At 41.9% G+C, this 13,743-nt stretch overlaps 1 protein-coding gene across 2 annotated transcripts in view; it reads right to left on the bottom strand.

Moving 5' to 3' along the window:
• The window catches only part of ssbp4 (single stranded DNA binding protein 4), a 112,128-nt gene that overhangs the window by 75,750 nt on the left and 22,635 nt on the right, over positions 1-13,743 (bottom strand). For both annotated transcript variants that reach the window (XM_042481907.2, XM_042481914.2), the window contains exon 4: positions 6,867-6,951. In XM_042481907.2, coding sequence (XP_042337841.1) covers positions 6,867-6,951 — 85 coding nt within the window. The remainder of the gene's footprint in view (positions 1-6,866; positions 6,952-13,743) is intronic.

The raw sequence follows: 13,743 nt of genomic DNA, 5'->3' as shown, positions 1-13,743 counted from the left end.
GACGACACAGGCGCAAACGGAGGAGGTGAGGAGGAAGGAGGGAGGGGGGGTCTGAGAGATGGCAAGACAGATAGAGACGGACAGAAATGGAGACACAATGTTGTGGCATGTGTGTAGGCTATATTTAAAACATCCAGGAGAATTTGTATAAAGAAGACATCGCAGTGCCAATGCCGACTCCATTCCTCTGCTCTCCCTTCCTCATCCCTCCATCCATACCTACTCTGCCTATATTATGGATGTTATTATTATTCCTGCATGTCGTCATGTCGCCTCCGCTTCTCTCCTTCCCCCGAGCAAGAAAGCGGGCACTACTGGCACCCAGCCAGATTACCCAATCAATCTCCTCTGAGAGAGGGGGAGGGCGGCGGGAGGGAGGGAGGCAAAAGGAGAGAGGGGGAGGATAAGAAAGAGAGCGTGGAACAGAGAGGAAAGGAAAGAAAGAGCGACAGGGGGGTCGAGGATGGTAAAGAGGGGGGGGGGTGTTGGCAGTGAAAAAGACCTGAGAGGAATTGAAGCAGGAAAAACGGTGCAGGATGAGTAAATTCTGTCTTTCGAAAGAAAAAAGAAAAGGACAGAGACAAAGACAGCTATGAAAGGGAAGGAAGGCTTCAGCAGACGTGTGGTGTCAAAATTAGGCGAGTGAGCACCTGGTACGGCAACACAGGGAGTTGAAGAGATGGAAAGCACACACGAAATCACACACAGAGTCCAGACAAAGGCTTGGCCATCAACGGTTGTTTACAGAGTGCAGCTCCTCCCCTTGTGCCACCTGTTACTGTGGTCCAGCCTAACAAATGTTTAACCCTCTCAAAGAATCCCCAGGCAACAGCCAACAGTGCACCTCCGTCTATCTACTGTCTGCACACTGCACGCTGGGATCAGATTAAAGGCTTCAACTTACACTTATTTTCATCATGTATTTAAATTTAGATTAATTGACTTAGAGCTGAAACAATTAGTTGTTTAATGGATTAGTCGACTGACAGAATATTTTGATAATTTAAGTCATTTTTCAGGCAAACATGACAAACATTTCCTTTTTCCTGATTCTCAGATTTGGGGATTTACTCCGTCTGTGAGCTGTATGACAGCAAACTCCTATCTTTGGCCAAAATACGACATTTATAGATGTCACCTCAGTGTTTGGGAATATTGTAATGGGCATGTTTACCTTTATCACGACAATTTGTAGTTTTAACAGTGGAATGAAATTTGGCTCAATACGAATATTTGAGTTTGAGAGTTTGGATACTGTTTGACAGGATGTTTAGGGGGTTCAAAAGTAGACAGACAAAAGTCTGAGACTGTATTGTGTTAAGTTTCAGTGAGCTGTTAATCCACCATTTCTAAGCAGAAGGAAGAAGATAATGTTGATATTCACTGATCTTCCCAAAAAAACATAACAAGGCAGCTCCTCTGTCCTGTTCAGACTCACCCTGGGTCTGTGTCTGCAGCTTCCTGTACCAGAAAGCAGCATGCAAGTGACGCACGCTCACTGAGAAGTAGAAAGCACACTGACTGACCAAAAAAAACAGAAAAACAACAACAAAAAATGCAACTACGTGACTTAAAAAATCAAAGTTGGCTAAGGGGGCTCCCGCTGATGATTTCAATCTTAGACTTTCAGAGGACAGCCCCATCCAAAATGATTGATCGACGATGAAAATAACTGTTAGTTGCTGTCCTAAACTGATTAATCATGCAGTCTACAAATATTTGAAAAGAGAATTTTGACTAAAAAAATAGCCTCAAATCTAGATATTTTCAAATTCTAATGATAAAAGACAGAAACGAACCCTAAATCCTCACATTCAGAAGTTGAAACCACTGAATATTTGTCATTTTGGCCTGAATCAAAGGCTTAAATGATCTGTATGTATTTATTTTGTTCGGAGAAGTCTTCAGTACTGTGACCAACAGAATGGACTTGGCTAATGGCTAATAAATAAGTGGAAGACCACCTTCTCCTTAAAAGTCCCCTCTCCTTTCATGAATCATGGTCATGATATATAGTCATGGATCATTAGGACCCTTTAGATATTAAAGGACAATCATGGACATAAAGGACCCACAGACGCTGATGCTGCACTGTAACTCTGCCTCCTTTCATTCTCTGTTTTACATGATGTCAAGCATTTCACCCTGTGATGACCCTGTCAGTCATCCTTGTTCTGTTCTTGTCAAAAAAAACAAAAATAGGTTTAAAGAATAATAAATAATTATGATTAATTTGCAGAACATCATGCCAGATCAAATTCACAGATGTATTTACACAAGCTTTTCCTCACGCGATCTATTTTTGGTGCTTAATAGAAGATGTTTAGATGCCCTTGTTTGACTCTTCCATCTCAACCATCATGACAGTTCTCGTCAACAAGCGGCGAGCTGAGTGGAGTCAGTGAAGCACTGCGACGTGAATGACGCACTTGTGGCACTAAATCTGTGACACTCCGCAGGCGGTGAACCCGGATTGGCATGAATCGCAGATGTTCGGGGTTGCAACCTCTGGCTGGGGTGAAGCAAAATGTCTGCAACAACAAGGCTGAGTGTATCACTTCCTGAAAGACTGTTTGTCTGTGATCGCATGTGTGTGTGTGTGTGTGTGTGTGTGTGTGTGTGTGTGTGAGCGGGAAAACAGAGACTCATTCTTCTGCCTGCTTTAATGTGAGCAAGAATGTGTGTGCGTGAACAAGCGTGCCTCCTCGCTCGTCAATATGTATGCTTTCTTCATCACAAAGCTGCCGTCCTTTAATCATTCATATTGAGTTACTAAAGACGTGCCATGTTCTTATAATCAAACACGTTTCCTCAGCAAAGTGCTCTTTTGAGGAACATCCAAATTCCAGCAGAAAAGAGGACTATAGATGTGCGGATCTCTTTTAGGAAATAAACATGATTAAACGGCAACGTGAAGAGGAAAGACAGAAACAAAACTCCGACAATTAAGACGACAAGAGAGACCACTTAAATTACTTTACAGAGGTACAAGACTTCAGGCTGTTCCGGCCCTTTATGATACACTATCAGCTCGCTTACTTTGAGTGTGTGCATTCTTTTGCATGTGAGCGTGCCTGCATGTGCGAGTGTTTACGTGTGAGTTCGAGTGGCTATGATAGCAGATTCACCATCCAGGGGTGAAGCCAACAAGCGATCCAGCCAGTCAGAGGGCCTCCAGTTCTGGGAGTGTGGCCAGGGCTCCAATCCCACCACATTCCCCTGGATTAGCTGTCAACCAGTCCCCAGATCTGAGGATTAGCACATTATATTCCATTATCTTTCCCAAACTGGAGAGTCCACAAAGTCTACATCATCGCTCGCAACAGGGGCCAGTAGGACATGGCTGAGTAAGAGGTGCCTTCAAACCGGGGCCAAATTGAGCCAAACTGAGCTGAGCCAAACCAAATCTGTAACTAAGACTGTACACTGGCTAAATGTTGCCTGGCAACCACATTAGTTCCAGGAAACAAATAAGCAATGTGTGTTTCTAAATATCAGTTTTATAGCTCGTCGCTGATATTTTCTCATTGTTATCCACAACAAGCCAGCAGAGAAGACCATAAATTATAAAAAATAAAATAAAACATTAATAAAAACAAACCAATCCTGCTTTATCTTGCGCACATTCCTCTTTCGCTACTCCTGCTCAACGACACACGGAGCGGAGCGCGTGCGACTCCTGGGAGCCGTGTTGTTTTTCACTCTGTGATCCGGGGGGACTAGGGGGAATGAGGGAGCCGTTATCAGCAAGGGGCCGTGATAGAGACTTGATCAGGCCGTCGGTCTGCGGGGACCAAGGAGCCAGAGTTAATCAGAGACAGACAGACCCCTCGTCACCCTGGGGATTCACACGCTCCGACCCTGACACTCTCTTTCCCTTTCTGTCACGCAAACACAATAAGACACACACACTCTGTAACAGTCACAAAAGCCTGTGCGCTCACACACACCTGCTGGTGTCAGAGCCTTTGCCACACCCTCAGAGCATAAACTTTAATGTTCACTGTCACTTTGGGGTAAAAAAAAAAAGTTCCTGCATTTACAATGAACCAAATTAAAGTTAAAAAATACAATTATAGTATTCGTTTATTATAAAATACCATCACTACAAAGCAGCGGCCCCCCCTGGGTCAGTCATTACCAACTCATGCTGTGCAGCCAAACACTGCTAAGAGATGCATAACTTTGTTTTAAATTCCCCTCAAAAGCCCAAATTTTCCAAAGAGTGCAAATACATGAATCCGAATTTTGGTGTGATGCGTAAAAAAGATGTAAAACACAACATGTAGAATATTTCAGAAGATTATAACTACAGCTGTATCTCAGAGCTCACTGCTGGAAAGGTGGTCTGTCCTTTTAAAATCGGTGCTACATGACCTGAGAAAACAGAGGAAAGAGGCTGTGGTATATACTTTTGCTCAGTAAGTAGAAAATATATAACTACCAGAATTCACTGTGCTGCACTGAACTAATAAACACTCCTGTTTGGTGATGTACTACGAGTTTGGCCATTTTGAAACAGGAAACAATGTGGCGGCCGACTGGTAACAAACAATCTTAAATTACAGCCAAACAGTGCGCTAAAATACGTTACTGAATGCATTTTAGGCAACGAATAGGCAACGCAGTAACAATGTTAGTTCATATTCTGAAAACACTGCTTTTTTTCTTTTGATCTCAGGTTTTTCAGCTGCCATTTTTACAATACAGGAAACAGTATGGTGCCCACTTTCTGTTCACAGATTCTCGTATTTCAGCCAAACAGTGCACTAAAACATGTTTCTGAAGGCATTTTAGGTAAGAAACAGGAAGAACAGTACCAGAATCTTGGTCTATATTTGTTTAGCACTGGTGAGTTTTACAGTCAGATTTGAATTTGTTCTGAGTATAAGAAAGAGAGAGAGGGAAAGAGAAAGAGGGGTGGCTCTCCCTCAATCCGCTACACTTTTTGTGTCCGTTGTGGCCGGGATATGAAAATGCCTAAGTACAACCTGCAGGTTGAGTAACAGCCCGAGAGCCGGTGGAAATCCACTGAGAGATGAGCAGGGAAGTTTTGGTAAGTTTACCACGGTTCATTTACCACCACATTGCTATAAAAGCTGGCTAAAAATCAGGGAAGTATCCCTTTAAAGAGTCAAAGGCTAACAACTGATTCTTACACCGATTATGTTTTTATCTGATATTATCACAAACACATCCTACAGCCTACACACACTGACCTCCTGAACTTGAGGCAGGTCAAAGGTCAAACCACACTGCCTAAATCCATGAACTATAACAAAGTTTTCTGTGAAAAACAAGCTCTTAGCATCCACCTTTACTCCAACAGATCAATTCCAACTCTACAGTTCACTTTTGTTTACTCCCCCTGCGATCAAATATACAGCAGCATTAGTGATCCTGACTCCCAGCTGACTGATTCATGCAGCCAGAGACAAAAACACTTTTAAAATGTGCCTTTTCACGGCAGCAGAATTTGAAGCTTGATGTTCAGCCATATATTGACCCGGCCTGTCAAACCGGAGCCGTTAAATAGCTGACATGCAGGTATCCAGCTGGCCTACCTCCGGAGAAAGGTGTAGGAAATTATATTGCATTTAGATTAATTAGACACAGTTGTCAGATTTAATTAACTACTAGGTTTAATTAACCATGTAATTAATCTTATGGTGGTCCAACACATGCACACACACACAGGAGCCGAGACTAGAGCCCGCGCACACATGCGTAGTACATGCACAACAAATGTAATCTGTTCAGCTGACAAGCGCTCACACTTTTTCTGTCAAACCTCATAAGAGAGTTCAGCTGAATGGGTGACTGGCTGTGGGCTAAAACAGCCCGAATGAAATGCGTGTGGTGAGAATAGCACCGCTAATCCATTTCAGGTTTCACTGCTGCCCAGGTGGAACGATAATCTAGTGGTTGAAGCAGTCTGTCCAGTCAACATCTGAACGCCTGTGTAATCCTTATTCAAATACGTCTCAGGCAACATCATCCAAATATTCAATATAGTGCGGACAAAAAGGAACACACTCAAGGCCCAAAATGGTCATTTGCAATAACGAGGGCTGCATCAACAAAGGCCGTCAATTGTCGTCTATCCGCTCACACATCAACCAGCTCTTGTGTGCATGCACGTGTTCGATAGGTTACTGATCGACTCCTCCAGCTCTTCAGAAGATGAGAGGGTCAAGAGGACTGTGGACCCTGACCTTTCATTGCCCCTGCAGCCACAACTAGCAAAGCCTGTCCAGCTCTAAATGTGTCCTATGTGTATATGTATTGTTTGTGAGTGTCTGCGTTAATGTGTTTGTGTGATCAGCCAGCTGCTTTATGTGCTTTGACCTTTGCTGCAGCCTTGAGTGGACCAATAAATAGACAGGCAGCTCCGCGACCTTTCACCCCGAGCCAACAGTTTCGCTGAGACCTGAGGGGTCAGGGGTCAGCGTTTGAGGAAGTGCGGCCAGCAGCTGAGCTACAGCATCAGAAAACAGATCTCAAACCAGAGGCTGACCATGTGAAATGTGGCAGTACGGCATCAAGCCCTCAGACTTTAAAAATTCAAAGATGGAAGTCTAAGGGCTTTCCCATAAAATATAGAAGTGGTGTTCATAGGTGCTGCATTTTTTAAAAGCATGCTACTTCAGACGTCTGGCTCAGAGTCTGTCCCATCCAGAGGAGAGGCTGCAGCAGACACACCAGACATGTCAAAACAAGAACCAGCAGCTTTATCACAGACAGAAGAGTCGCTTCTCTCTGATGCAAACTCTGCATGTGATTGTATGCGCTCATAAGCAAGGGGTGGACGCATGCATATTTATGCTCCCTCGTACACAGCTGGAGGGTTGGTTAAGTTCACTCACATAGTCATGGAAAGCCTTGGCCTCGCTGGAATGTTCACATGTCTCCCTCCGGTCCGGGGCAGCGCAGTACAGATCCCAGAATACACTGTGCACACAGGACAAGAGAGCGACAGCAGTTAGACACTTCACAGTGGGTTCTAGACACATATTTTGTTCCTGGTTTGTGTGTTTGACAAGTTTGTGTTTTGAGTGAAAGCGGTTGATGTGGACTGACAACAAATCTGCTTCACAAAGTAGAACTAGGGATTGAAGTGTTTAAATACTGGCATGAATAACACACATGTATGAAATAAAATGTATATATCTATACTATTTGTAAAATGGCATTTACACATTTTTCTTTTGTTTTTTTGTTTGGAAGACAGTCTGTTGAGAGCAGAGAGTAAGTCTGATATATGCATACAATAAATAACTGATAATATCATAAGATTAATGTGTGGGAATCAGATTTTTTTTTTTTTTTTTACCAAATATAGTACTATTTCATTGGCAATGACACAATATTAATCAGGAAATATCTGATCACAAAATTTAAACAAGGCCTGCAAAGCATTTGATGATGACTTTTAGGGCTTGAAAATTGAATTTTTTTCATTTTCTCAATTACCTGTTTGCTAAAAAATGTCCACAATTTTCCAAAACCCAAGTTTACATATTTAAAATGCTTGTTTTATCATAGAGGAAGAAGAAAATCAGCACAGATTCACATTTGAGATTGAGATGAAGATGGAACCGCTACATTTTTAGAAAATACATTTGAAAAACTCAACAGCATTGTCTCTTTCCAGAAATCAGGACGCGGTTACTCAAGATAAACCACACACCTTGTTGCGAGCACTTTTATGTAGGAACTATTTCCTCTGTACCAAACTACACCCACTATCTGCATCACTGTGCAAAAGCAAGTTTGCATCAACCGCTCGCTCACCGAGCACCACAGAACTATTTAGCGTTACAGCCGAAGAGGACGCCATTAATGTTTACGTCTCACATTGTCACAAGCCGCTCATCCGTGAGTCGATACACACTTCCTTCTGTGCAGTGATACAGTTGGCGAATGTAGTTCTGTAGAAAGAAAGTAGTTCCTACATGAAACTGCTCAAAAGGTCTGTGGATTATCTTGAGTAACGATATCTCCAAAACTCAGCAACTCATACCAAAACAATCTATACTGATAAATAGCACCACAGGTAAGAGGAAAAAAATATGTATTTTTGATTTCGGGGTGAACTTTGTCTTCAAAAAATTACTTTGTGTTGCTGAAGATCATTTTATTGATTAATCAACCAGGCATTTTAACTCCACTTGACAGTTTTCAATAATCAGCACTGCAGACTAAATACTGAGCCCTATAATAATGCCACGTATAAACAGGAACCCTCTGCAGCCTTCACAACAGCAGCTCAGCTCCAGAGAGCTTTTATCCGGGAAGGACAGGTCACCAAATGCTCCTCTCAGCCCTGGCGACCTGCAAGTTATTGACCAATCAGCTGTGATTATGTTACTTACTGCCCAATCAGCCGTACTCATATTAGTTAATTAGACCAATCCCACTCCTCCAGGGCAGCAGGGGCCACCAGGTCCCACTCCAAATGGGCCCTTAATTACTCCACTGAAATTAAGTACCTGCTAAGCCAGTCCACATTAAGGACTTCTCCTTCTTCAAGATATTGATTTCATGGACAGCGTATTAAAAAAAAAAGGGAAAAGATAAAGAAAAAGAACTGCTGAACTCATTCTTGCTGTCATTTAAAGGTGCAAATAAAGTGTTAGATGCATTCTTTGTGCTGATGTTAGGGACAGCCGTGACACATGATATGACAGACTGCGAAATGGAGCAGAAAATATTAGCTGATTGCCCATAACTGTCAAGAGAATCGCTCACGAGCACCCCGACACATGTTGGTCGTTTTTATTATTGAGCAAGATGTTTGATTCTCATGGTTTAGTGTTATTGTCTCCTAAGTATGGTTATCTCTCAGCTACACTTACTCTTACGTTCTGATTTTCTGAGGGCATCAAGAAAACAAACGTGCAACAATAGGTGTCCTAAAAATAAAAAAATGACACATTTCAACCCTTTATCACACAATATAAACCTCTCAAAGCACACAAACTACAATAGAAATGTGTTAATAAAGTATTTAAAGATTAAAAGGCAGAGTCAGCGCCCTGAGGCGTTCGGTGAGCGCTGGGGTCCCCTCTAGACAAGGAGGGCGCTGAAGGAACAGAGAGGGACTGTGGTAAGACTGCGGCGAACACATATGGCATGTGCGTGTTGTGTTGCCCTTCTGTCACTCGACAATAAAGCGTGTGTATATTATCATATCTATCCGCTGGTGTTAAAGAGATTGCTGCTCCGTCCGCCGCCAGCCGCGGTGAAAAAGGCTCAACCATCGCAAATCCAATCAGCTCTCAGGGAAATGAAATGGAACGAAGGTTACAGTTTGTTACCCGAAAAGACACAACCAGGTACAGCGGCAGGGGGGGAAAGGTGATCTAACATCTCGCGGCCTGTGAAGTCTGAAATATATTGCGATTTGAACAGCTGACCTGCTTCTGTCTGGGAAATCTCATTCTCTGTGTCTCTGCATAATCTGAAGCAGGATCGCCGGTGGATGAGACTAAACGTAGGAACAGAGACTTTCATTATTCTGATATTATTTTAGGTGTTTCGACACAGGATGGATTCCTCTGTAGAGTTACAGCAGAGCCATTAAAGGTCCAGTGTGTAGGATTTATGGGGGATATATTGGCAGAAATGGAATATAATAAAATAAGTATACTTTCTTTAATGTATAATCAGCTGAACACCTGTATTTTTGCTACCTCAAAATAAGCTGCTTAGATCTACAGAGGGAGCAGGTCATTGTCCGGGGAGTCCGCCATGCTTAACCACCATGTTTGTACAGAAGCCCAGAATGGACAAACTAAATGCTGGCTCTAGTTAGCAGGCCCTCAGAACAAGATCGATACTTTTGTTTTGGAGAGGAAGAGACCTCTGCGGATAATTCAGCTCCTGGTAAAAACCTTTTGAATGTCAGGATGTTAAGTTATCAGAGGAGAACGGTGAGCACACGTTAGCAGCTGATGGGCTGGTGGCTCATCTCCAACATGCCCGACAGCACTGAAAAAACACTGATTTATAATCTGAAACTGCTTCATCCAGTGTTTTTACCGGTTTCAATCACCAGATCTGTTTGTTTTGGAGAGGAGGAAACCTCCGTGCATAACAGAGTGCTCCAGTAACGAAAGTTCAGTCAGTGGGTTTTTGGTTAGATGCCTGAAATAAGGTCTGTGGTTAACACAAGCTGGGGAGACTTTCAGGTCTTGTCCTCCAACATAATAGCATTTGCAAAACATAATAAGTAAAACAATTGATTTTGAAGCTTTAATGTTTCCTAAAAAAGTCAGTAGCTAACAAGTGGCTTAATGAGACTGCAGAATTTTATCATACCGAACGAGGCTTTACAGCCTCATTGTGGTAGGGATGATAAGTCATGTGATCATGGTGTAGCTCATTTATAGCCTAATTTTAACTTTGTACTTCTTTAGATTGCATTTAGACTTTAAAAGAAATTATAAAAATTGGGTTTATTTGTAAAGATTCTTGCATCTTTGTGAAGATTCTTGCATCTTACTGGACAAACTGTGTACGTTTCATAAACCACAGAGCTTATTTTCTGCAATAATCCAAAATCAAATGGTAAAATCCCATTGGCTTTTTGATGAGGGAATCGGGGGACGTTAACTTCCACGTTGGCCTTGAGAAAAACGTCTCTTGAGGCACTCTCACAGTAAAAACCTCCTGAACGTCTTGATCAGAAATAAGGCGACCGTCTGCAACGTACCACGCAGCTTTACAGTAACACTGATTTGTAGCGTGAAACTGCTTTGTTCAGTGTTTTTACTGGTTTTAATCACCTAATTCATTTGATTTGAAGAGGAAGCGACCTCTGTAGTTAATTCAGCTCCCAGTAAAAACCTCCTGAACAGTGAACAATTCTCACCAGGGGAGGTTTTGGCTGGTTTCAATCTGCAGTCCTCACCATTAGATGCCACAACATCCCCCCTAAATCTGACACACTGTTCCTTTAAGTAAGTATGGGTGACAGATAAGCAAGCAGAATTCTTCTAATATTTTACTGATGAAAGGCAGATTTTAAGGTGGACTGAGGGAAAAAAACCATTCCCATCAACTGTCCCATCTCATATATCACTGGGAGTGAATCCAGGCAAAGACTAGATGGGACCATTGTTAGCTCTGATTTGACAATCCCACCCACATTTAGAGAAAAAAGTCTGTGTCATGGTTGTTGTCGCTTCCCTTTCAGAGACACTAATCTTTAGAAATTATCTGGGAAGTCAACATTCGCGACTAATTAGCACCAGCAATCTGCAAGAAATCTTGTACTCTGCACACCCTTGTAATAGTAAATTTTCTATCCAATTATCTAATCATTTCAATCTAATCATCTCATCATGGGAAGCTCTTTATGGCATTATGGGTAGTAACTGATGGTATTTGAGCCACACAACTCAGTATAAAGGAAAACTTAAACTGCTCTTACTTTGAAGAGTCACAGGAGAGATTTAAATTGCAGCTTGGGGTCATGCAAACTCTTTTTTTTAGTCATTCAAATGAGAAACAAGGCTAAAAAAACACAAGCTGGTACTGTCACCACACACACACACACACACACACACACACACACACATACATACAAATACACTTTGTATCCAGAACAGAGGAGGAAGGGATTAGCGACCAGCCGTCCAGAAGAAGACAATTACTAAAATTAAATGCCATCACGATAATTATTTGCAATTAACTGTGGTCTGACAAAGCCAGTGGTTACAATGTGCTTTTCCATTATAATAAGAAGTGTAAACAAAGACACAGAAAGACAGACACACAGGCTGCTGGTGGCAGGTCTACATGATAATCCTGTGTGCGTCTTCAGCCAGTCAGTCAGTGAGTCAGAGGAGACGGAAATATACATAGAAATTAAGACAGAGATGGAGGCAGATGGAGATAAGGAGGCAGACAGAGCACGAGTGAAAGAACCAGAAAGTTAAAAAAACAAAGTTACAGAGAGTCGACCGTGCCGTCTCCTCCTCTTATCAGAGCAGGCTTCTTCTTAATTGGGCAAAATGCTGCAATCACAGAGCGGAGGCGGAGAAACACAACCCTTCCAGTTGTCTTTATTACCTTGACTCAAGTACCAGCTATTCTCCAGGTAGCAACAATGCATTCAGCAGGCAGGAGAAAACAACAACATCACTGGGCCATGTAAATCAGGAACACTCCCTTTGGACTGTGTGGCTAATAAATACTACAGACTGACAGCTTAAGAGGAACCAACTATAAAATTAAGTTGTGTGTTGTTACACATACAGTTGGAAGATATTCCTGCATCCAGGTACAAAGTGGAAACTTAAGAAAACTTCAAGAAAGCCAAAGACACAATGTCTGATCACACAGGTGCACTCTCAGTCGGTAACAGAAAAGCCTTTCAATTCATAAGTGATTGTAAATTGCAGCATCTCTTTTGGGAAGCTGAATTAAAATAGAACACCATGGAGAGATGCATTACCATTATAGCTTCTTCTCTTATGGATTCAGTACTGTCAACATGCTTTGCAATCACTCACTTGTCAAATACACCCAAAATCCCACCAAATCAACACATATATGCTGTTTTTTTTAAGCGTGGGAAGCCAACTAAAAAAGGCGATAGACTCCTTTCCAATGAAGACTGCCAATTATTCTGATGGCCAAAAATTCCAAAACTGTACACATCCAAAAAAAGTTTAACTGGACCGAAAGCCCATCTCTCTGAAGTCCCGTTTCTCAAAAATTACACACTTAGTGATCACACCGAGATGTGTCGCTAGAGAAGTGTCGCCAGCAAAACTATTGTTTCCGTATGGTACGGCGCGCCTGTCGGGCCCTCCTCTCTTGCTGCTGCTGCTGCTGCGCAACATGTTTTTTCTGGTGGTTTTTGGGCATGCATTAAACTTAAAATATTTTCAACTTTTCCCCTCAAGGCATGGAGTCGCAGTTGCATCTGGTGCAATGCTACTCAGTGTGATCAGCCCCGTAATGTATATTTCTGTAAACCACAGATACGCTACATCTGTCTACAATGCTTCGGTCTTGTGTGGTTAGGTTTAGGCACTAAAACTACTTGGTTATGCTGTTATGTTACTACACCTGGGATCTGTGACTGAAAATGCCATTGGGAAACTGCAGGGAGTGTGTTTTGGTAGAAACAGGACTTTGGAGCAATTAACGTTTGTTTTTGGGATAACAGACTGTCAAAGAAATGGGCTTTCAGACCAATATGACATTTTTAGGCTGTCAAAAGATGGCACCTTTTCTACTGCCAGTAGACAAGTATGCCCTTCTGTACACTTTTCTGATGTATCAAGTTTGATGTCACACGCTCACCAGTAAACAGGGTTAGTAAACTATTTAATTAGTAAATTCAGTGAAAAAGTGGTTGTGGTTACTTCTTTTTTATATCCGTTTCTTGTTCAGTCTCTCTCTCAAACTTGGTGACGACTAATTTAAAACAATAGCATTGTGCCGTAACCTTTGCCACTAAAAACAAAAGTCAGATTTTAGTGGGTGTTATTATCATTTATAATTATTATTTGATTTTTGGTCTTATATTCTGCTGATTTTAGGGATGGTGTGACCAAATCTAATTTTTCTATAAGGGAACCTCTTTCAGTAGTTTTGTAAATGCTGGATAAAGTTAGCATAATATTTCTTATTTCAGGATATGATATATCTTGATTGAAAGAATATGCTGCAATGTTGGAGGAACATTAAGAAAAGAAAAACTTCCCCTTACTCTAACTTAAAACC

This window comes from Plectropomus leopardus, chromosome 5 (assembly GCF_026936395.1).
Source record: "Plectropomus leopardus strain MGB_pleo_1.0 chromosome 5, ASM2693639v1, whole genome shotgun sequence".
NCBI classification, from domain to species: domain Eukaryota; kingdom Metazoa; phylum Chordata; class Actinopteri; order Perciformes; family Serranidae; genus Plectropomus; species Plectropomus leopardus.
Note: the sequence above shows the minus strand (reverse complement) of the source record. Positions and strands in the feature narration are given on the sequence as shown.